The sequence below is a fragment of the Lepus europaeus genome, chromosome 6, assembly GCF_033115175.1.
Source record: "Lepus europaeus isolate LE1 chromosome 6, mLepTim1.pri, whole genome shotgun sequence".
In the NCBI taxonomy this organism is placed as follows: Eukaryota; Metazoa; Chordata; class Mammalia; order Lagomorpha; family Leporidae; genus Lepus; species Lepus europaeus.
In genome coordinates, this window is record NC_084832.1 from 122,574,158 (window position 1) to 122,595,224 (window position 21,067).

The 21,067-nt window shown below is 47.4% G+C and overlaps 1 protein-coding gene across 1 annotated transcript in view; it reads right to left on the reverse strand.

Annotated features, from left to right (window-relative positions):
- DENND5B (DENN domain containing 5B) overlaps positions 1-20,208 on the reverse strand; it is a 206,569-nt gene extending 186,361 nt beyond the window's left edge. Inside the window, exon 1 of the mRNA XM_062195035.1 lies at positions 20,082-20,208. Coding sequence (XP_062051019.1) covers positions 20,082-20,208 — 127 coding nt within the window. The remainder of the gene's footprint in view (positions 1-20,081) is intronic.
- Positions 20,209-21,067: the final 859 nt, after the last annotated feature.

Below are 21,067 nucleotides of genomic sequence, written 5' to 3' on the forward strand. Positions count from 1 at the left end.
GATGGGAATCAAGGGCTCATTCTGCTTCCTGGCCTCTTCCTGTCTTCCCATGTCATCTGTCCCTAGTGTTTTTCTCTTCTCTTCCATAACAGAAAAAGGTTAGAAAGTAGGTTACTTATAACATTAGCTCCCGAGAGTCAAAGCTATTTTCCCATTTCACTTCAATTATTGATAGTGTAGAATATTTTAGTTAAAAAAAAATGTGTTTCAAGTACTAAGGATTTATTTTCTATCAAAGTAAACCCTGCAAACAACCCCTTTTTATTTATCCATTTGCTCTCTCAATCAACACTTACTTTCTGAGGTCTCTGGACACACACTAAATTAATGCCAATGACCTGGACCAAACAAAAACAAAAACACCTTACTGGGTTTCTCATACGATTGCTCAGCTTACTTAACCACAATAGAACAGTCACTCTGGCTTCTAGTTAGTAATCAGAAATCAGAACTGCTATTTTTATTTTACACTCTGCTCCTGTGGAATAAATTGTCATTATTTTCTCTAATGTAATTCCATAGCCTTCAGTTTTTAAAACTGAGCATATGTTATTTTTATAACATAAAAGCTACCATTACTTTTAAAAGATTGATTTATCTGAAAGGCAGAATGACAGAGAGGGAGAACCAGATAAAAGTTTTCCATCCACTGGTTTATTCCCCAAATGTTATCAACAGCTGGGCTGCGCGCGCGGGGGGGGCTAGGCAGAAGCAAGTTGTCTGGAACTTTAACCCCATCTCCCATCTGGGTGGTGAGGACCCCAGTATTTGAGTTATCATTTGCTGCTCCCAAACACATTCACAGGAGGAAGTTGGACTGGAAGTGTAACTGGGCCTCAATCCCAGGTACCATTTTTTTAAAAAACAAAGCAAACACTGCCTCTATTATTTCAAACCAATTATTTTATTTATCCTCATTCCTGGTGAAATATTCAATAGGAAAAAAACACCATGTAAATCGGACTCTAAGGCTTCATTATTATAAATCTTTCTGATGTTTCGTGAAGCAGACATCCCTCAGGAAGTCATGAAAATTTCTGAAACAGGGGCTGGCAATGTGGCACAGTGGGTAAAACCACCACCGGCACACCATTTGGTAACAACAGCTGGGTCCCAGCTGCTCTGATTCCAATCCAGCTCCCCGCTAATGCCCTATCCACATGGGAGACCAGGATGGAGTTCCAGCTGCTGCAGCCATTTTGGGAGTGAACCAGTGGATAGAAGAGCTCTCTGTCTCTCCGTCATTCTACTTTTCAAATAAATAAAATAAATCTTTAAAAAAAAAACTATGTCTGAAACGGGCCAGCTCTGTGGTAAAGGGGATTAAGTTGCTTCTACAACGCTGGCATTCCGTATCAAAACTGAGAGTTTGAGTCCCAGCTGGTCCACTTCTCATCCAGGTCCCTGCTGATGCACCTGGGAAAGCAGCAGAAGATGGCCCAGTACCTGGGCCCCATCACACATGTGGGAGGCTTGGATGGAGTCCTGGGCTCCCAACATCAGCTTGGTCCAGCCCCTGACTGCAATCACCTGAAGCTGATGAGCAGGCAGAGGATATCTTTCCCTCTCTGTCTCTTCTCCCTCCTTCTCTGTCCCTCTGCATTTCAAATAAATAAAAATAAAACTTAAAAAAAAAATTTGTCTGAAATAGCGAATACCTGGTTTTCCAGATAAACTTGGAAGATAAGATGCAGAACAAAAATTAAATACACAGAAAATCCACAAATCCTTATTTTGTTACTAATTTTACTTTCAAAAAACTCCTAGGTGAGATATTAACAAAAACTCCATCTTTTTCTCATTCTCTATTTTTGCAATCCGATAAGGCATCTAAAAGTATCAATCTTATTTACTGTAAGAAAATTAAAGTGCCAGCTGCCTTTATAAATGTTCAATCTGCTGCTCATGTGTGGTACTCTCTGAATTCAGATTTAACCTCTGAGACCTAAAGACACAACAGTGAGCAACCAACCAGCAGAGTCGCTCTTAGACTCCCTTTTCCTGGAAGACTCTAATCGCTAGCCTTTCCCTAAACAACCAACTGCACTTCAGGAAATCTTTCACGAACATTTTGCTCTAAAGAAAAAAATACCAAATAAGTTAGTTACTATTAGAATATATAATTACACAGACACTTTGGACGGGAAAGTATTAAGGAAAAACTTTTCAAAGAAAAAAATTTGTAAAACTCTTGTCCAAAATTAAATGGGAGTGTTCTGTTCAATTCCAAGAGTATCTTTTAAGGAGCTAAAAGCTTTATGTTGCTGTGTAAGGAAACCTGAGCAGACCCCCAAAAAAGCTCAGTCTATAATCTCATCACAAAGCAGCAGGGTCAAAAGGCAGAGTTCAGGGAACAGGGTGCGAAAGAGTTGCCACACCTGAGAGAAGACTGTATCTCATTATCCCACAGACCCTCAAAAACACTGAACTGTGTTTACTAACACATCCTGTAAGTCTCAGGCAAATCCGAATATGGCGAAAGAATTTACTTTTAAGAGCAGGGAATGTAAGAAGTTCTTTTTCCTTCATTTGAAAAGCAGCAATCTCACACAAGTCTGACAGTGCTTTAGTTGTCCCTCAGAGACTGATTTTCAGATAAAAGCTATTACCTGATCTATACAATACAGAAATAAATACTGATGTGCACACATGTCAACATCAAGACCCTGCCTGTAATGACTTCACAAGGCATGTCTACTTTGGGGCCTATGTCCACACTAGAAAAAGCATAATTTTTACTGTTACTTAGAGATTTCACAGCAGGAAAGACTGAATGTAATTTTGTTACAATTTCAGTAAGCAAGACCAACATTTGTGCAGAAGACTGTACAGAATGACTCTATGGCTCTCCAGTGGGCAGCTCAACCTGTGGGGGCTATGGGATCCTGGGTACTGGTGAGGATTTCTTGGTAGCACTGCTTATACTCTAACCATGAATTCTGTGTTCCAGTGGAAGACAAGTTAACAAGATAGCAGTAAGACCAGAAAACGAGGATTTTGGAATAACAGGTATACTGTTTGTTTCTACCAGCACCCAACCTCCTTCTAGTTACTTTCATTCTCTCCCCCAGGGCCTGCCTCCAGGGACCAGTGATAACAGTAACCCACCGGCAGGCCTCACTGCCAATTTTACATGCTGGTACACACCGCTTTCGTATATTTAATTAAATTCAGTTTGTAGCTTGTGCAGCCGGAGAAAAAACAAGCACTGCCCCACAGGAGTGAGAACAACCAAACAATGCTTGTGTTTTAATAAACTGTGAAATCAGAGTCATTGTTCTAACGAACAGTGGCACAAGACAAACGAGGTTGAGTACAAAAGCTCATTTCCTGGAGCTGAGCCAGAATATTTTGAAACCCACACAAAAGTTTATTTATTAAGAAATAGAATACTTGAGACAAGAAATGGGAAACATTTTTAATCATTCTGTTATCTTGTTACTCCAGCCATTTAAATTTCCTTAAAGGTTAGGGTTAAACTTACAATGAAGACAAATTAGTAGAGAAAATAAAACACAACACTGTGGTCCTCCAGGTGAACCAATCACAAGCTAATTTAAACTGCAAGAGGCCCCAGCTCTTCTTACCCGAGCCTCTATCTCATTCCCAGGAAATTCCAGCTGACCTGCCAGTGCCAGTTCTCATGACAGGCAGGACTTCCACGTGCTCCGGTGATGACACCAGGGGCTAGGATGCCTGCATTTGTCTCCCCTAGGGCAAACAATCACTCTTTGCTCTTTCAATCTATTACAAAAAGATAAATAAATAAAATAGACATGAATGTAACATAGAGGAAGAACTCTGCTGGTCTAGTGGATGGTGCCTATTTTCCCTTCAGACAGAGAAAGAAAAGGAAAGAAACTGAAGTGATACTAGAAACAAAGAATTAGGGCCCAAGAAGCTCCCTATTTCTACTGGCGATGAAGGGGACCGAGAAAGATGTGCGACTGTCTTCACAAGGAGGTTTTAACAACACAGAAAACTTATGCCTAGAGACTTCTTCTTTTACAGGTTTCTACACATAAGATAGCAACAGGAGGCGGCTTCATGAGGACAAAGGTAAAAGTAAGAGTGACCTTTGAAGAAGGGATTTGGGAAAAGAAAGAGCAAAAGCCTGGTCTATGGGCAATCTGGTGCCAAGCTGCATTGAGGAGCTGAGGAGCTGAGACACCAGAAACCCGCTGAATAGCTCCGCCTTGGGCCTCAGTGTGCCGCCAAACCAGAGGGTGCCTTCCTGTGTTCTGTATCAAGAAGAAGGAAGAAGAGGGCGGTGAGACAGCACGGTATTTAGAGCAGAAACCAGGATGCTCCAGGCATAGGCGGGAGAAAATAATGCAAAATAGGTGTATTTTCACCAAAAGGCCTCTGGTATTTAGAAAATAAACTACTGGAAAGCAATCTGTTAAAATGACCTTCACAGTTTAAAAATCCAAAGGCCCAAAAGCTCTATTTAAGGATCCAGCACTATACTCCTCAGAGCAGGATTAAACTTAAAAGATTCCGCAACCCGAGGCCATCAGGGCGCCACAGTGGGTAAAGCCTCTATCTGCAGCGCCAGCATCCCATCTGTGCGCAGGTTCACGTCCCGGCTGCTCCACTTCCAATCCAGCTCCCTGCCAACGTGCCTGGGAAAGCAGCAGAAGATGCCCAAGTGCTTGGGTCCCTGCACCCACATTAGAAACCCAGAATAAACTCCTGGCTCCCGGCTTCAGACTGGATCAGCTCCAGCTGTTGTGGCCATTAGGGGAGTGAACCAGCAGATGGAAGATCTCTCTGTGCCTCTCCTCTCTCTCAGTAGCTCTTCCAAATAAATAAGAAATAAAGAAATCTTTAAAAAAAAAAAAGATTCTTCAACCCTAAAAAACTAGAACCCATCTCCTTTTTTACTACATTCCTTAACTCTTAAAAGCCCTCAGTGAACACTGTCACGTTTTACAACTGAGAGGCATCTAGAACTCCAGATCAGTGCAGGCACTGAGAAATACTTCCTTGTGGGTTTCTTCATACAGTGAACAAAATACCTGAAAAGTCTAGAGAACAGAGAAGCAGACTACTCTGGCAGTGATATTTCTTTTTTTAAAAGATTGATTTTTTATTTATTTGAAAGAGTTACAGAGAGGTAGAGACAGAGAGAGAGGTCTTCCACCTGCTGGTTCACTCCCCAGATGGCAGCAATGGCTGGAGCTGCGCCAATCCGAAGCCAGGAGCTTCTTCTGGGTCTCCCATGTGGATGCAGGGGCCCAAGGACTTTGGGCCATCTTCTGCTGCTATCCCAGGCCATAGAAGAGAGCTGGATCGGAAAAGGAGCAGTGGGGACTAGAACCAGCACCCATATGGGATGCTGGCACTTCTGGCCAGGGCTTTAACCTGCTGCACCACAGCGCTGGCCACATGCAGTGAAGTGACATTTCTAAAAGGCTTCACAAATATGTGGAAACCATTCCCAGCTCATTAACAGCAACTGAGTAGAAGCATCAAAAAAGGGGGCTGTGGTTCCCACCATGTATGACTGATACCCAGTTAATGTGATGCTGCAAATGAGGCTGGTTCCATCCAATAACACATGAAAGGAACCAAGTGAAAATGACATCATGAGAGCTAAGACCTTGACTCTAATGTGCTTATTTTAAAATGGATATCATCTGCAGCCTTGGTATGTTTACTACTGTTAGTAATAATGACCTGTGGTCCAGCTCATATATGGCAGGGCCATAAATGTGCCACCACCCAGCAGTTAAGGACAGCAGGACCTAGTGGAAAAGAGCCACTTGGGAGCCAGCCCTTGGGATGGAAGCCCAGCTTGGCCTTTTCTGTCTCTCTGACTTTGAGCAACAAGTCACCGAACCTCAGCCTCCTCATCCATAAAACCAGAGAAGTAATGCCTTCCAGTTACTGTGAGAATTAAATATGACATTTACAAATCACCAAGCACAATTCATCCCTGATAACTAAATGTCAGCTGTGTTCACAGCTTCAAGGTGTACAGGAGATTTCCTGGGGTTACTTCTGAATTAATAAATGCACTCATTTAAAGGAAGCATTATTTCAAAATTAGCATTTTGAACCAGTGATCGGTAATGTACACAAGTTTATACCAGAAAAGTAAAAGATAACTCAGAAAGCCCATGTTGGTTAAAAAAAGAAGTCACAATAGTTAATCAAGAATACAGTCAGCAGAAGTCATGTGATTTTGAGAGAGGACCAAGTGCCCTTTTATCTTCATGATGTGTCACCTAAGCAGCATGGCAGATACTTCCACTCTTCATGCCTGGAATTCTCAATCCTTACCTAGGAGTAAGGACTAGCACTTTGCTTGAAAAGCAAACAGAAATTAGTCTTGTGCCGAAAACTTCTGGATTCTCTGGGGAGGAAAACGTTATATGGCACTCTCCTAAAAAGTCAAGCCTTAGGCAGAACAGAACATACTACAAAGCACAATAAAGTATAAATGGGAAAAATATAAAGAGCTAAACTTTATAGAAACAAAAAGCAAGGTTCTACCTGACCATGTCCAAAGGTGATGTGGGTGCCTGTGAAGAAGGAATTTCCTACGATATTCCTCTAAAACCACAACTGAAGCTGCTCTTCAATACAACCACTCACTGAGGTTCCACGAACACCACTCACCAGTTACCTGCTGCTCATCACGTGGTCCTCATTCATAAACAATTAAGACATACTGTTGGCTTAAAAAATGAGGGGGGGCCAGCGTGGTGGCACAGCTGGTTAAGCTGCCGCCTGTAACAGCCACATTCCATGTGGGCTCTGGTTTGAGTCCGGGCTGCTCCATTTCCAATCCAGCACTCTACTGGTGTGCCTGGGAAAGCAGCAGAAAATGGCCCAAGTGCTTGGCCCCTGCACCTAGGTGGGAGACCAGAATGGAGCTCCTGGCTCCTGGATTCCGCCTGGTCCATTCCTGTCTATTACAGCCATTTGGGAAGTGAACCAGTGGATGGGAGAATTCTCTCTCACACACACACAATGTAACTCTGCCTTTCAAATAAATAATCTTCTTTTTAAAAAAACACGAGGTGTGGGCCGGTCCCGTGGCTTAACAGGCTAATCCTCCACCTTGCGGCGCCGGCACACCGGGTTCTAGTCCTGGTCAGGGCGCTGGATTCTATCCCGGTTGCCCCTCTTCCAGGCCAGCTCTCTGCTATGGCCCGGGAAGGCAGCGGAGGATGGCCCAAGTCCTTGGGCCCTGCACCCGCATGGGAGACCGGGAGAAGCGCCTGGCTCCTGGCTTCGGATCAGCACGATGTGCCGGCCCCAGCGGCCATTGGAGGGTAAACCAACGGCAAAAAGGAAGACCTTCCTCTCTGTCTCTCTCTCTCACTGTCCACTCTGCCTGTCAAAAAAAAAAAAAAAGAATTCATTTAAAAAAATAAAATCTTTGCTGGTATCTGCATGCTGGTTTGCACACAGCTGATAAAAAGGGTTAGTCATAACTTATTTCAAGAGGAGAGGAAAAGGGTAATATTTGTTTTTTAAAGATTCATTTATTGGGGCCAGCACTGTGGTACAGTAGGCTAAGCCTACACCTGGCTTTTGGCTTTAACTTGTCCCAGTTCCAGCCACTCTGCATATCTGGGGAGTCAGCCGACTGGGGTTCTTGTTGTCTGTCTTTGTCTGTCTGCCTCTTAAACCAGACAATCAATAAAAAATGTATCTCATATAAGCAGAGAGTAGGGGGCTGGCACTGTGGCATAGTAGGTTAAGTCTCTGCCTACAGTGCTGACATCCCATATAGGCGCCGGTTCCTATCCCGGCTGCTCTTCTTCTGATCCAGCTCTCTGTTTTGGCCTAGGAAAGCAGTGAAAGATGGCCCAAGTCCTTGGCCCCTGCACCCACATAGGAGACCTGGAAGAAGCTCCTGGCTCCTGGCTCCAAGCTCCAGATTGGCCCAGCACTGGCTACTGTAGCCATTTGGGGAGTGAAATCTCTCTTCCTAATTCTAGCTCTCAAATAAATAAATAAAATCTTTAAAAAAACAGGAAAAGCTCTCAATTTAGGGCTTAAAAAACCCACATATTGCCGGCGCCGTGGCTCAACAGGCTAATCCTCCGCCTTGCGGCGCCGGCACACCGGGTTCTAGTCCCGGTCGGGGCACCGATCCTGTCCCGGTTGCCCCTCTTCCAGGCCAGCTTTCTGCTGTGGCCAGGGAGTGCAGTGGAGGATGGCCCAAGTGTTTGGGCTCTGCACCCCATGGGAGACCAGGATAAGTGCCTGGCTCCTGCCATCGGAACAGCGTGGTGCGCAGGCCGCAGCGCGCCAGCCGCGGCGGCCATTGGAGGGTGAACCAACGGCAAAAGGAAGACCTTTCTCTCTGTCTCTCTCTCTCACTGTCCACTCTGCCTGTCAAAAAGTAAAAAAAAAAAAAAACCCACATATGAATCAAATATACCAGCTTTTATTGCTAGCATGAAAAGGAAAAGTTTTACTTCTGTCCAGATCAAATCATTTTATTCCTTTATTCAAACAATCTGTTTGAGTCCCTATTTTGTGCCAGGCACTATTTCAGTCACTGGGTGTATACTGATAAACAAGAAAGACAATGGTACTACTCTCTAGGAGCCAACAATATAATGGAGACAACTAACATTAAAAAGTAAACAAGTGATTTAAAATATATTGCCAAGTACTAGTAGGTGTTATAAGGGAAACAAAGTGGGGTGACTAACAAGTGACAGGCAAAAGGGGGGAGGGGTGGAGTATAACCAGAGAGGCCACTCTGGGGAGGTGGCACTTGTGCAGAGACTGGACAAGGAGGGAACTCATTCCTGCAACAACTAAGGGCTATACCGTCCAACAGGGCTGCCCTATTGACACATGGCCCCTGAACACTTGAAATGTGCCTTGTCTAAACTGACACAAGTTATACCTGTAAAATGCACAGGAGATTTTTCAAGATTTAGTAAGAAAAAAAAAAAAAACATAAGAAATTCATTAGTGGGCTAGCACTGTGGCATAGCAGGCTAAGCCTTCACCTGGGTGCTGGCATCCCACGAAGGTGCCAATTCCTGTTCCAGCTGTTCCTCTTCTGATCCAGCTCTCTGCTGTGGCCTGGGAAAGCAGTAAAGGATGGGCAAAGTGCTTAGGCCCCTGCACCCACGTGGGAGACCAGGAAGAAGCTCCTGGCTCCCGGCTTCAGATCAGCACAGCTCTGGCAGTGGTAGCTATTTGGGGAGTGAACTAGTGGATAGGAGACCTTTCTCTCTGCCTCCTCCTCTCTATCTGTAACCCTACCTCTCAAATAAATAAATAAAATCTTTTTAAAAATTCATTGGTTTTGATTATATGTTGAAATATTCCAAATATGTTCGGTTAAATAAAAGGCATCACTAAAATCAGTATCATCCATTTCCTTTTACCTTGTAACGTAGTTGCTGGAAAATTTTTAAATTCCAAATGTGTCCTACAGTGTATTTCTGATGGAAAATGCCAGCCCTTGGGAAGAGGACTGCACGGAAAGAACTGAAGTTAACAGGCTGTGACACAAGAAGGACCTGCAAGAAAATCCATACAGCTGGAGAGGGCAGTCCACTCAGAACACTGGAAAGGGAAGCAGAAACCACCACGAAGAGCTCTGTAAAGCGGGGTAAAGGGCTTGAACCTTAAGCTAACACAAAGGAAGCCACTTCAAGTAGAAAAAAATTACGTGAATGCTTTCCTATTTTGTGGAGAACTGGCAGTACCTTTCACACTATATATAGATTTTCTAATCTAACAATAATCTGGAGATTTCAGACACGGGGTCCCTGGGTCCCTAAGAGTCCATGAAGGTTATAATTTTGGGGGAAGGAGGCCATGGATCAATATTAACATTTCAGGGAGTTTATTAAAAATTGTAGCTTGCCTGTAACGGGAACTACACAGAATAACAGATTCGTCCCCTTTGCTGTGGCTGACATTTTGACTACTCACCCAGACTGCCTGTGGAATATGTAGGATGTATCAGTACTCACATCCTACAGCACTGAGACGTCATTTCTTTTCAAGGCCGATTTAGAGGTTTTGTTAGTTTTTTTTAAACTCAACACCAATTTCAAGTCCCAGAGGTTCATCTTACTTTTCTCCTTTCAAGACAGATAAGAACTTCGATGATGCCTACCACTGTCCTAAGGGACAGACTAGCTTCTAACCTGCCTGCCTGCGCTTACTGCCCTGCCCACCGCAACTTCACAGCAATCCCACACTCCCTTTAAAAACCAAAAACGGGCACAGGACAAGAATTTATGCTAAAAATGATAAATAATAAAACCCAGTAAGAAAAGCAAAAAGATTTTTAAAGTTCAAAGTGATATTTTATTTGCATAATAAAAGCCTTTCATTTCTAAAACAGCACTTGAAAAAGTTTTATCACAATACTCATTTTCCATGAAGTTTTTCAAATCCCTGAATATAATAACATCTTTATTAACATCCACTAATTAAAAAACAGAAGGAGGAACTGGCGCTGTGGCGTAGCAGGCTGAGCCTTTGCTGTGGAACCAGCATCCCATACAGGCACTGGTTCGTACCCCAGCTGCTCCTCTTCTGATCCAGCTATCTGCTTATGGCCTGGAAAAATGGTGGAAGATGACCAATGTGCTTGGGCCCCTGCACCCACATGGGAGACCCGGAAGAAACTCCAGGCTGCTGGCTTCAGACTGGCCTGGCTCCTGCCGTTAGGGCCATTTGGAGAGTCAACCAATGAATGGAAGACCTTTTCTCTCTCTCTGTAGCTCTACCTCTTGCATAAATAAATAAATAAGAAAAGAAAGAAAGAAAGAGAGAGAGAGAGAAAGAGAAAAAGAAAGGAAGACCAAATACATACTTTACTAATTCTTTTCTAATTTTCCAATGAAGGAAGGAAGGAATACAGGAATACATGCACTCAAGAGGCCAGTAGTATTCCTCTTAACATCTTTAGCTGAGAGGCGTTAAAAGATCATCTCATCTGACCATCAGGTTACCCCCTGGGAACTGCACGCTGGTATTTCACAGCAGCTTATGCTACTCAGGGGCAGCAAATGTAGTGGTTGTCGGTATGGATGAATTAGGACTGACAGACTGCAACCCAGGTCTCTCACGCGCTACATGAACCCGACTGAAGTACCACGCCTTTTGGTCTGTTTCCTCATCTGTGAAACAGAGAAAACAGAACCTGTCTCCCAAGACTGCTGATAGGGTTAAGTGAAAGAATAACTGTAGAGCATTTATCATAGCGCCTCGCAAATGGAAAGCACTGTGTAAACGTGTTAGCTTGTTATTAGTTTCATTGTCAATACTGTCACCTATACATTCCACCAGCTAGCACACTGGAAAACATTTACCATTAAATATGATTCGTCCAAAATGCTACTGTTAGTTATGGCTATATCAAATCTAAAAGTTACGTCATCATTAAACAAAACTGTAAGGATCTGCATAGCCTGTGTTTCCTAAAGATCCTTGCAGAAAAACTGTCCCTACCCTCCAGCAAACTGCAGGAGAGGAGCAGGTCTTCTTCTGTCTGGAGGGTCACAGAAATTAAAACAATGCACTGTGTTCGAAATTTTTTTTTTTCAGATGTTTACTTTCATCTCAAGAAGACTGTGATGGCAGTGGAAACACTAGCAAAAGGATGTGTTCGTGAATTCCAGAAGTTTGTCTACCACCTCAGTAGCAGACAGAACTCACACCCCTACAGTCTTTTTCTTTCTGCTGGTTCCCTTTTCTTTCCCTTCTTCGTACCTTTTTATCCTCCCCCATAGACACGAGCCTACCTCCTCCTGCTCTGGTCTAGTTCTCTATGCTGGTGTGTCCTGTGCTAACAATGTACAGCCTATGTCTGAGCCTGGGGTTATCACACGGGATTTTGTTGCATTCACTACTAGGGCCAACTTCACTGTATTTTGAGTACATTTTTAAAAGTTTATCTTTCTTTGCAGCCAGTGTTGTAGCTCAGTAAGTTAAACTACTACCTGCAAGGCCAGCATCACAAATAAGAGCACAGGTCAGTCGGAGTCCCAGCACCTTTGCTTCTGAGCCAACAGAAGATGGTAAGTACTTGGGCTCCTGCCACCCAAGTCGGAGAAGCAGATAAAGTCCCAAGCTGCTGGTTATGACCTGGCCCCGCTCTGGGTGTCACAGTCATTCAGGGAATGAACCAGCAGATGGAAGCACCCTGTGTCTATTTCCCCCTATGTCTGTCACTCTACCTTTCAAATAACAAATGTTGAAAAAAAAAAAAAAAAACTTTTTTCTTTATTTAGCAGGCCAAGTAACACAGTACTGGTTTATTCCGTTTTGTTTGTTTGTTTGTTTGTTTGTTTTTTTAAAGATTTATTTATTTCAAAGTCAGAGGCAGAGAGAGAGAGAGGTCTTCCATCCGCTGGTTCACTACCCAGTTGGCTGCAATGGCTGGAACTGCACTGATCCAAAGCCAGGAGCCTCCTCTGGGTCTCCCACGTGGGTACAGGGGCCCAAGGGCTTGGGCCATCTTCTATTGCTTTCCCAGGCCATAGCAGAGAGCTGGATCAGAAGTGAAGCAGCCAGGACTTGAATCGGCACCCATATGGGATGCTGGCACTGCAGATGGTGGCTTTACCCACTACGCCACAGCACCGGCCCCTCTGGTTTACTCCATAAATGGCCACAACAGCTGGAGCTGGACTGGGCCCAAAATGAGAGGTGGGAACCAGGAACCCAACTACTTGAGGAATCACCAACTGTCACTCAGGGTCTGCACTAGCTGGAAACAGGAGCAGAGCTGGATATCACACCCACACACACTGATGTGGAATTCAAACATCCCAACTGGCACCTTAATGGGCCGACCAAACACCTGCCCCTCCAGTAGATTTTTAAGTCCAGTTGTCACTCTACCACAGCAAATGGACCCCGTATCTTCTCTGCCCTTATTAGAATGGAGGCTGAATTTGTAACACTCCTTCTGCAGATCTGGTCGTGGGCCAAAGGGTTCAACCAGCTACCAACTAAGGCTCTGCCATCCGTGGTTCAGATCAAGATGTACAAACGTATATACCTTGGCCACTGTTTTAAAAGATATCTGATGGCAGTCTTGACTATGACATTCAGTATGGAAAAGGTGCCAGCCTGAAATGCTTGCTGAATTCAAGTCCAACTCTTCTTTTTTCTGAGTTTAAATTAAATAAATCTGGGGTACAGTGCATCAGAACAACCAGGCACTCGTCAGGAACACTGCTGGTGAAACACAGTCTGATGGGGCCTTTTATCTCTCTGCCATGGTTACTACACTGCAGTTATTTTTTATTTATTGTTTTTTGACAGGCAGAGTTAGAGAGAGAGAGAGGTCTTCCCTCCGTTGGTTCACCCCCCAAATGGCCGCTACTGCCAGCGCGCTGCACCAATCCGAAGCCAGGAGCCAGGTGCTTCTTCCTGGTCTCCCATGCAGTGCAGGGCCCAAACACTTGGGCCATCCTCCACTGCCTTCCCGGGGGGGCCAGCAGAGAGCTGGACTGGAAGAGGAGCAATCAGGACAGAATCCAGCACCCCGACCGGGACTAGAACCCGGGGTGCCAGCGCCACAGGCAGAGGATTAGCCTAGTGAGCCGCGGCACCGGCCACTACACTGCAGTTGTGTCCAAGGCCTCACCCAGAACTAGCATGCCATGATACCCTGAGAGTCTCAACTACATTTTCTATGTGAATGTGAACCATGGTCCCCACTGCCTCTAAGCTCTCCGAGAAACCACACCCAACAATCCAAGCTAAAAATGGCTAAAGACATCAAGGAAGAAGTCTACGCAAAGGCGTGTGGCAGAGATCTCAGTCATTAGACTTTAACAGCAATTAGCAGGACTGAAACCACACTAGCAGGGGAAGACTTTAAAAATAGTCTGGTTGGGGCCGGCACTGTGGCACAGCAGGTTAAAGCTCCGGCCTAAAGCACCAGCATCCCATATGGGCGCTGGTTCTAGTCCCAGCTATTCCTCTTCTGATCCTGCTCTCTGCTGTGGCCTGGGAAAGCAGTAGAAGATGGCCCAAGTCCCTGGGCCCCTGCACCCACGTGGGAGACCCGCGAGAAGCTCCTGGCTCCTGGCTTTGGATCGGCACAGCTCTGACCGTTGCAGCCATCTGGGGAGTGAACCACCAGATGGAAAACCTCTCTCTCTGTGTCTCTACCTCTCTCTGTAACTCTTTCTTTTTTTCTTTTTTTGACAGGCAGAGTGGACAGTGAGAGAGAGACAGAGAGAAAGGTCTTCCTTTCGCTGTTGGTTCACCCTCCAATGGCCGCCGCGGTAGGTGCGCTGCGGCTGGCGCACTGCGCTGATCCGATGGCAAGAGCCAGGTGCTTCTCCTGGTCTCCCATGGGGTGCAGGGCCCAAGCACTTGGGCCATCCTCCACTGCCCTCCCTGGCCACAGCAGAGAGCTGGCCTAGAAGAGGGGCAACCGGGACAGGATCGGTGCCCCGACCGGGATTAGAACCCGGTGTGCCGGCGCCACAAGGCGGAGGATTAGCCTAGTGAGCCGCGGCACCGGCTGTAACTCTTTCAAATAAATAAAATAAATGTTTAAAAAAAATATTCTGGTCATCATACATTTGACAGACTTATTTGTAAACTTACACTCCTTCATTTATTAAATTCTGTGCACTACGAAAGAGTGCCTTTCCTCTTAGGGAGCTTGCACATTTGTGTGACTTAAACGAAGGCCTAATGACAGCCTTTATTTTTTCCATTGCCCTAAAGATTAACTGCTATAAATTAAGCCATATTCCTAGAGCTACGTCTTAAAGGAAATGAGAGTCATAAAAGAAAATTTTAAATTATGTCTGCCTTCCTTTTCATCAACTAACTGCATGATTAACTTCCATTTCATAAACCTCCTTTCTTTTATATCAAATAAGGAAACTAATTTTGAAAATTTCTTTTCACTTACATTTAAAGGAAATTTAAACATTTGCACTTTAACTTTTAAAGGACATTTTTGTAAGCAAAGTGCATCTTGGAAATACACTGTGAGTAGAAACACAACAGCCAAGATGGGTAGAGAGAAGACAATGGGGAGGAGGCCAGCATTATGGTATAGCGACTGCTATCTGCGACATAGCTTCGAGTACTGGCTGCTCCACTTCCAATCCTCCTCCCTACTAACGGCCTAGGAAAAGCAGTGGAAGATGACCCAAGAGCTTGGGCCCCTGCAACTCACAAGGGAGACCTGGAAGAAGTTCCTGGGGGAGTGATCCAGCGGATGGAAGATATCTCTCTCTCTCTCCCTGCCTCTAACTCTTTCAAATAAATAAATTAATTTTAAAAAAAAAGGTAACATCAACATATCACTATGCCCTGGTAAAATTATTAGGTTCTCCATTTCTAAATATATTTTCATTCATCCATTTCTGAATTACTTTAAACTATTATGGGATCCATTTAAGTACACTAGATATCATAACAGTCTTTTCCACTATTGTTACAGCTGGATTTTGCTGAGAAGAGCATCTAAAAACCCATCTGAGGAACCGGCCTTTGGTCTAGCAGCTAAGATGCCAATTAAGACACGGTGTTGCATAATGGATGGAGTCCTAGGGTCTGATTCCAGCCTCCTGTTTTATTTTATTTTTTATTTATTTATTTATTTTTTTATTTTTGACAGGCAGAGTGGACAGTGAGAGAGAGACAGAGAGAAAGGTCTTCCTTTTGCCGTTGGTTCACCCTCCAATGGCCGCCGCGGCTGGCGCGCTGCGGCCGGCGCACCGCGCCGTTCCGATGGCAGGAGCCAGGTGCTTATCCTGGTCTCCCATGGGGTGCAGAGCCCAAACACTTGGGCCATCCTCCACTGCACTCCCTGGCCACAGCAGAGAGCTGGCCTGGAAGAGGGGCAACCGGGACAGGATCGGTGCCCCGACCGGGACTAGAACCCGGTGTGCCGGCGCCGCAAGGCGGAGGATTAGCCTGTTGAGCCACGGCGCCGGCCCAGCCTCCTGTTAATGTGGACCCTGGGCAACAGCCACGATGGCTCAAGGAGTTGGGTCCCTGCCACCCACATGGCAGACCCTGACTGTGTTCCTGGTTCTGCCTTCAGACTCACCCAGCCTTGGTGGTCACAAGAAATCGGAGAGTGAACCAGCAGATAGGAGCTCTCTTTGTCTGCCTCTCTCTTCCTCAAATAGTAATAAATAAACAAACAGGGGAGAGCTTTAAGATGCAGCAAGTTACACTGCAACTTCTGATGCCGGAATCCCACATGAGAGACACAGATGGAATTTCTAGCTCCTGACCTTGGCTTGGCTCAGTCCTGGCTGTTGCAGCCTTTTGAAGAGTGAACCAGGAGGCAGAGGGATGGAAGATATTCTCTTTCTCTCTCTCTTCATGTCATTCTTTCAAGTAAATAAAATGTAAAAAAAAAAAAACTACCTGAATTTAAAAATGAATAAATAATTAAAATCCATCTTAAGCCTTGATAATCTGCATCTATTATTTGGCCATACAGTATGCATCCTTAATTTGATTTCAGTGCACCACCACCTGCAGATTATGAATTGTAGGAACATGCACATGTTAAGAAAAAGTCTATAAAGCAATTGATAGAATTTATGTATAGAAAAAGTCCATTAAGACCTTCTACAAGCAGAGTAACAACTTGTTAAAAAAAAAAATGAGTTAAAAATAGATCAGTTCCAGAAAAAGCAAAATAGAAACTATAATTAACTTTGAAATAAGGCAGCAAAACAGAAACAGCATTCTGAAAAATTGGCCTGAGTGCTGTGGTTTGAGCATGGCTCCCAAGAAGTTCATATGTTGGAAGCTTGGTCCCCCATGTGGTGACATTGAGAGGTGGAGAAGCTTTGAAAGGTGGGGCTGGGGAGAGATCCTTAGGTCACTGGAGTGACCCACCTGCAGAAGGGATGCACAGTTCTCAAAGGATCCTGGGTAGTTCCAGAGTAAGCAAAGTGTTTTAAAAAATAGTAATAATGGGGCTGGCACTGTGGCATAGCAGGCTGTCGCCGCTTGCAGTGCCAGTATCCCATATGGGCGCCGGTTCAAGACCCAGCTGCTCCACTTGTGATCCAGCTCTCTGCTATGACCTGGGAAAGCAATAGAAGATGGCCTAAGTCCTACAGCCACTGCACCCCCATGGGAGACCTGGAAGAAGCTCCTGGCTTCAGATCGGTGCAGCTCTGGCGGTTGAGGCCAACTGGGGAGTGAACCATCAGATAGAAGACCTCTTTCTCTCTCTGCCTCTCCTTCTCTCTGTTTAACTCTGACTTTCAAATAGATAGTTAAAAAAAAAAAAGAATAGTAATAATAAAAGCAAGCCTAGCTCCTGAAGTCCTCTGGCTTTCTCTACTAGGTGTGTGCTTTTGTGAGCACTCCTGCCATTGTGATGCCATCTTGCCACAAGGCCTTCACCACAGGCTGAACTGATGGGGTCACCTGAACTTGGATGTGAATTATCCCTCAATAAACCTCTCTTCTTTGTAACATACCAAGCTTCAGGTACTCTGTCACAGCATCAGAAACTGATCTAATACATGGGCACAAATGCATACTGACCCCAGATGTAGTTCCACAGAAACATTGAAGAAGACCGCTGAGAATATTCTCCTCAATGTCTACACTCCTTTCTCTCTCTGGTTGTGTCCCCCTCATCTCTCCACCTCTCGCATGAGGATCACATCACTCTCACCCCAGAACTCAACCTTTGAGCCTCCTCTCTTTCCTGCTACATTTAGTCACCAATTTCATGGCTTTAAATCTGCATGTACAGCCTGGACTTCTCCCTCGAGCGATGTCTTGACTATCTGACATTTCCATTTTGAAGTCTAGCAAAACTGAACTCCTATTTCAGGAAACAGAGGAGCTTATAATTAATTGTTCAAGTCCAAAATCCTGCAGTCACCTTTGGTCATGTTCTCTGAGTGCCTGCCACCACGTTAACAACACTGACATCCGCACAATTCATCAGCAAGTCTTATTAGACCTACCTGCAATATTGATGCAGCCTCTGCCTCCTTCCTGCCTTCACCAAGCCTTCAACGACTCACTCAAATATGTATAGCCTTCCAAACGGCCTGCTCTCCCCGCACCTCTGACGTAGGCTGAGCAGCATGGCAGCCCAAGGGTCTTTTTAGAAGATACATCAGATCTCGTCAAAACCAGCCAGCTGCTTCCCATTTCAGAGTAAAAGCCTTCCCACCTACCCTTTCTCTGTGACGCGACCTTCTACCCTCCCCTTCCCTCAGCTGCAGCCACATCAGCCTCCTTGCTGGTGCCAGGTGCTCTCCCAGCTCAGGGTCTCTGCACCTGCTGTTTGCCCTGCCTGCAGCGCTGGTCCCTCAGGGGGATCCGCTCAGTGATCTTCCCTGCCTGCTTCAGGGCTCGATTCAAACGTCTCCTTCTCCATAAGGCCTTCTCCTAGTATGATATTTAAAATGACAGCCCCAGCATCCCACCAGGCTGCTGGCATTCCCCTGCTTTATTTTTTCTCATAGAAGTTGTTAACATCTGGCAAAATGTACATTTCCAGTGTCTGTTTACACTAAAATGTAAGCTCCATGATGCTCTGTTCACAGCTGCCCCAATGTCTAGAACACAGTGTACACACAGAGGCTTTCAAAACTCTCCAAGGAAAGAACGATACTGATAAATTATCAAGCAAAACGCATTATTACTTAAAAACACCAAGTATAATGAGGAGCAACATCCCAACAGTCCACACTTCTATACAGTGTTGCAAAAAAGAGAAGCCATAGTTTGCTTCTAAAAATGCATCAACATTTAATTTTTTACTAATCAGTTTTGCTAAACTCATCTGCATGTGCCCAGAGTCCCAGTCAACAATTTTACAAAATGCTGTTTTAGCTTCTGTAGGCAAAAAGGGGGAAAAAAATCTCCAGGCTTCTTCCTTTTACCCGTCACCACTGACAGTAGGCTTCCAAGTGACCCCAGCACCACACACGCTCAGGATGTGTAAGGAAGAAAGGACTCCTAGGAGAATAATACCTTCACCAAAACCAAGACCAATCTCTTTAAATCCTCTGCACATATTTTTTCTAAAAAAAGAAAAAAATTCTTAACATGTACATGAAATCTCAGTGGAAACAGTATGATTACATAATTACGCACACAGGAAAATCCTGGTACTCCATTATCCCTCTTTTCCAAAAACAAAACAAAACAAAAAACCCACATTTTGACTAAAACTAGATTTACGGCTTTTGTCGAATATGTTTTGCTGCGAAGATAACTTAATAAAGATATTCACGTGGCTAAGACATGGATTGGTGGGTACTGTATCCGAGGGCTGACCCGTCGCATTTACTATTGTTTAGTGTTTAATACATTTTCCTCAATCCCCAGAAAGAGAAAGCGAAAAATGCATATTGGTGCAATCAGCAGGGAATGCTGTCTCCAAAGGAAGCCGGTCTGCAAGGCGATGACCTAAGTGTTTCTGACACAGATAAAGTTCAGGCGCTAGATGTCACCTGTCTCACCCATTTAACCCTCCCGAAAACACCCAGCTCAGACCCCACGTAGGTCCGCAGACAGGCACGGGAAACGCACCGAGCCTCTCCTCGCCCTCCAGCATCCCCCGGCCCCCGGCCAGCCCCACGCTACGCCACCGAGGGAGACCCCAGCCCCTCCAGGAGACCCCGGCAGCAACGCGGCGCGCAGCTCCGAGCGCTCCGACTCCGGGACGCGGGCGGCAGAGCCAACAAAGCGACGAGCCGGGTCCCGAGCGTCCAAAGGTCCCCGCCAGCGGCTGCGACCCGGCCAGGTCGCCGCGGTGCCAAGAGGTGACCCGGGGCCGGTGCACGGCCAAGTCCAAGCCGCCGGCCGCCCCCGCGCGCCCGCGCACCCAGCGGGCGGTCGAGCGCCTGCGGACGCCCCCTCCCCGGACAAGGCCGGGCGGCGGGCGGGGGGTCCGGGGCACCGTGGCCAGGCCGGGCCATGCCCTCCGGCCGCCCGTTACTGACGGCCCCGCGCCGGGGAGGCGCCGCCGCGCACCCCGCACGCGGAATACCGAACAATGTCATTAAGTCGCCGCCGAGCGAGCGAGCGCCCGGCCGGCCGCCGCGGCGCTGACTTTGTCTGCAGTCCGCACCCCGCCTCCCGCGCGGCCCCGGCCTTACCCGCCAGCTCGTCCGGCTCCAGCCCGCTGTCCGCGTCGATCCCACACAGCACGAAGTAGTGCGCGAAGCGGCAGGCGGCCGGGGAGGAGCCCGGGCCGGGCGCCGCGCCGCCGCCGCCGCCGCTCATCCCGGCCGCCGCAGCTCGCTGTGGGGCCGCCGCGCCGGCTGCGCTCTCCGCGCCCGCCCTAGGGCCGCGCCGGCGCGCCCATGGCCGCGCGGCCGCCCCTCGCCGCCGCCGCCGCCTGGCCCCTGGCTCGGCGCCGGGGAGCGGCCGCGGGCCCGCGCGCTCGCGTCGGGATCCCGGCGCGGAGGGGGAGGGGCGCCGCGGGCTCGGCCGAGCGAGGCCCGCGCCGCCGCCGCCGCCGCAGCTGCGCTCGCGGGCCGGGAGCCGCGGCGTCTGGCGCCCGGGGTCAGCTGAGCGGCGCGCGGGCCGCGGGGGGCGGGGGCGGGCGCGCGCGCGCGGAGGGGCACCGGGGCGCGCGCGCGGGCCGGGAGCGCGCGAGCCGGGCGCCGGCGGGCGTCGCGCTCGGCTCTGGCTCCTGACGGGGAGGTGCTGCCCAGCCTCCGTGGCCGACAATGATGAGAGTACCGAAATGCTGCGTGCGCGAAGGTGGACGGCCACTGCGAAGCCGTGTGGAGCGTCGCGCGTGAGGCGCCCGAGTGCTGTAAGACCCTAGCCGTTGGGTTCTGTCAGCCCTCGCCCTGGCTCCCCGGACGTGACGGCCGGGCGCTGAGGAGACGGCTCCGTGCCCGCCGCGCGCTGAGGCGTCCGACCCCCCAGTGCCTGGCCCGCAGGGAGCCGCACTCGGCCCCGACCTCGGCTCCGCGCGCCTTCCCGCCTTTCTGTTCTCTGGGGAGGTGGGCGCCGCCACCCCGGCCCTGCGCGCACGGCCCGCGCCGCTGCCCCCCTCTGCTGGGCCGAGGGTCCCCGCGGACGGACGCGGAGAACCCCGCTCGTTTGGCTGTTTGCGGCTCCTCCTGGCCGT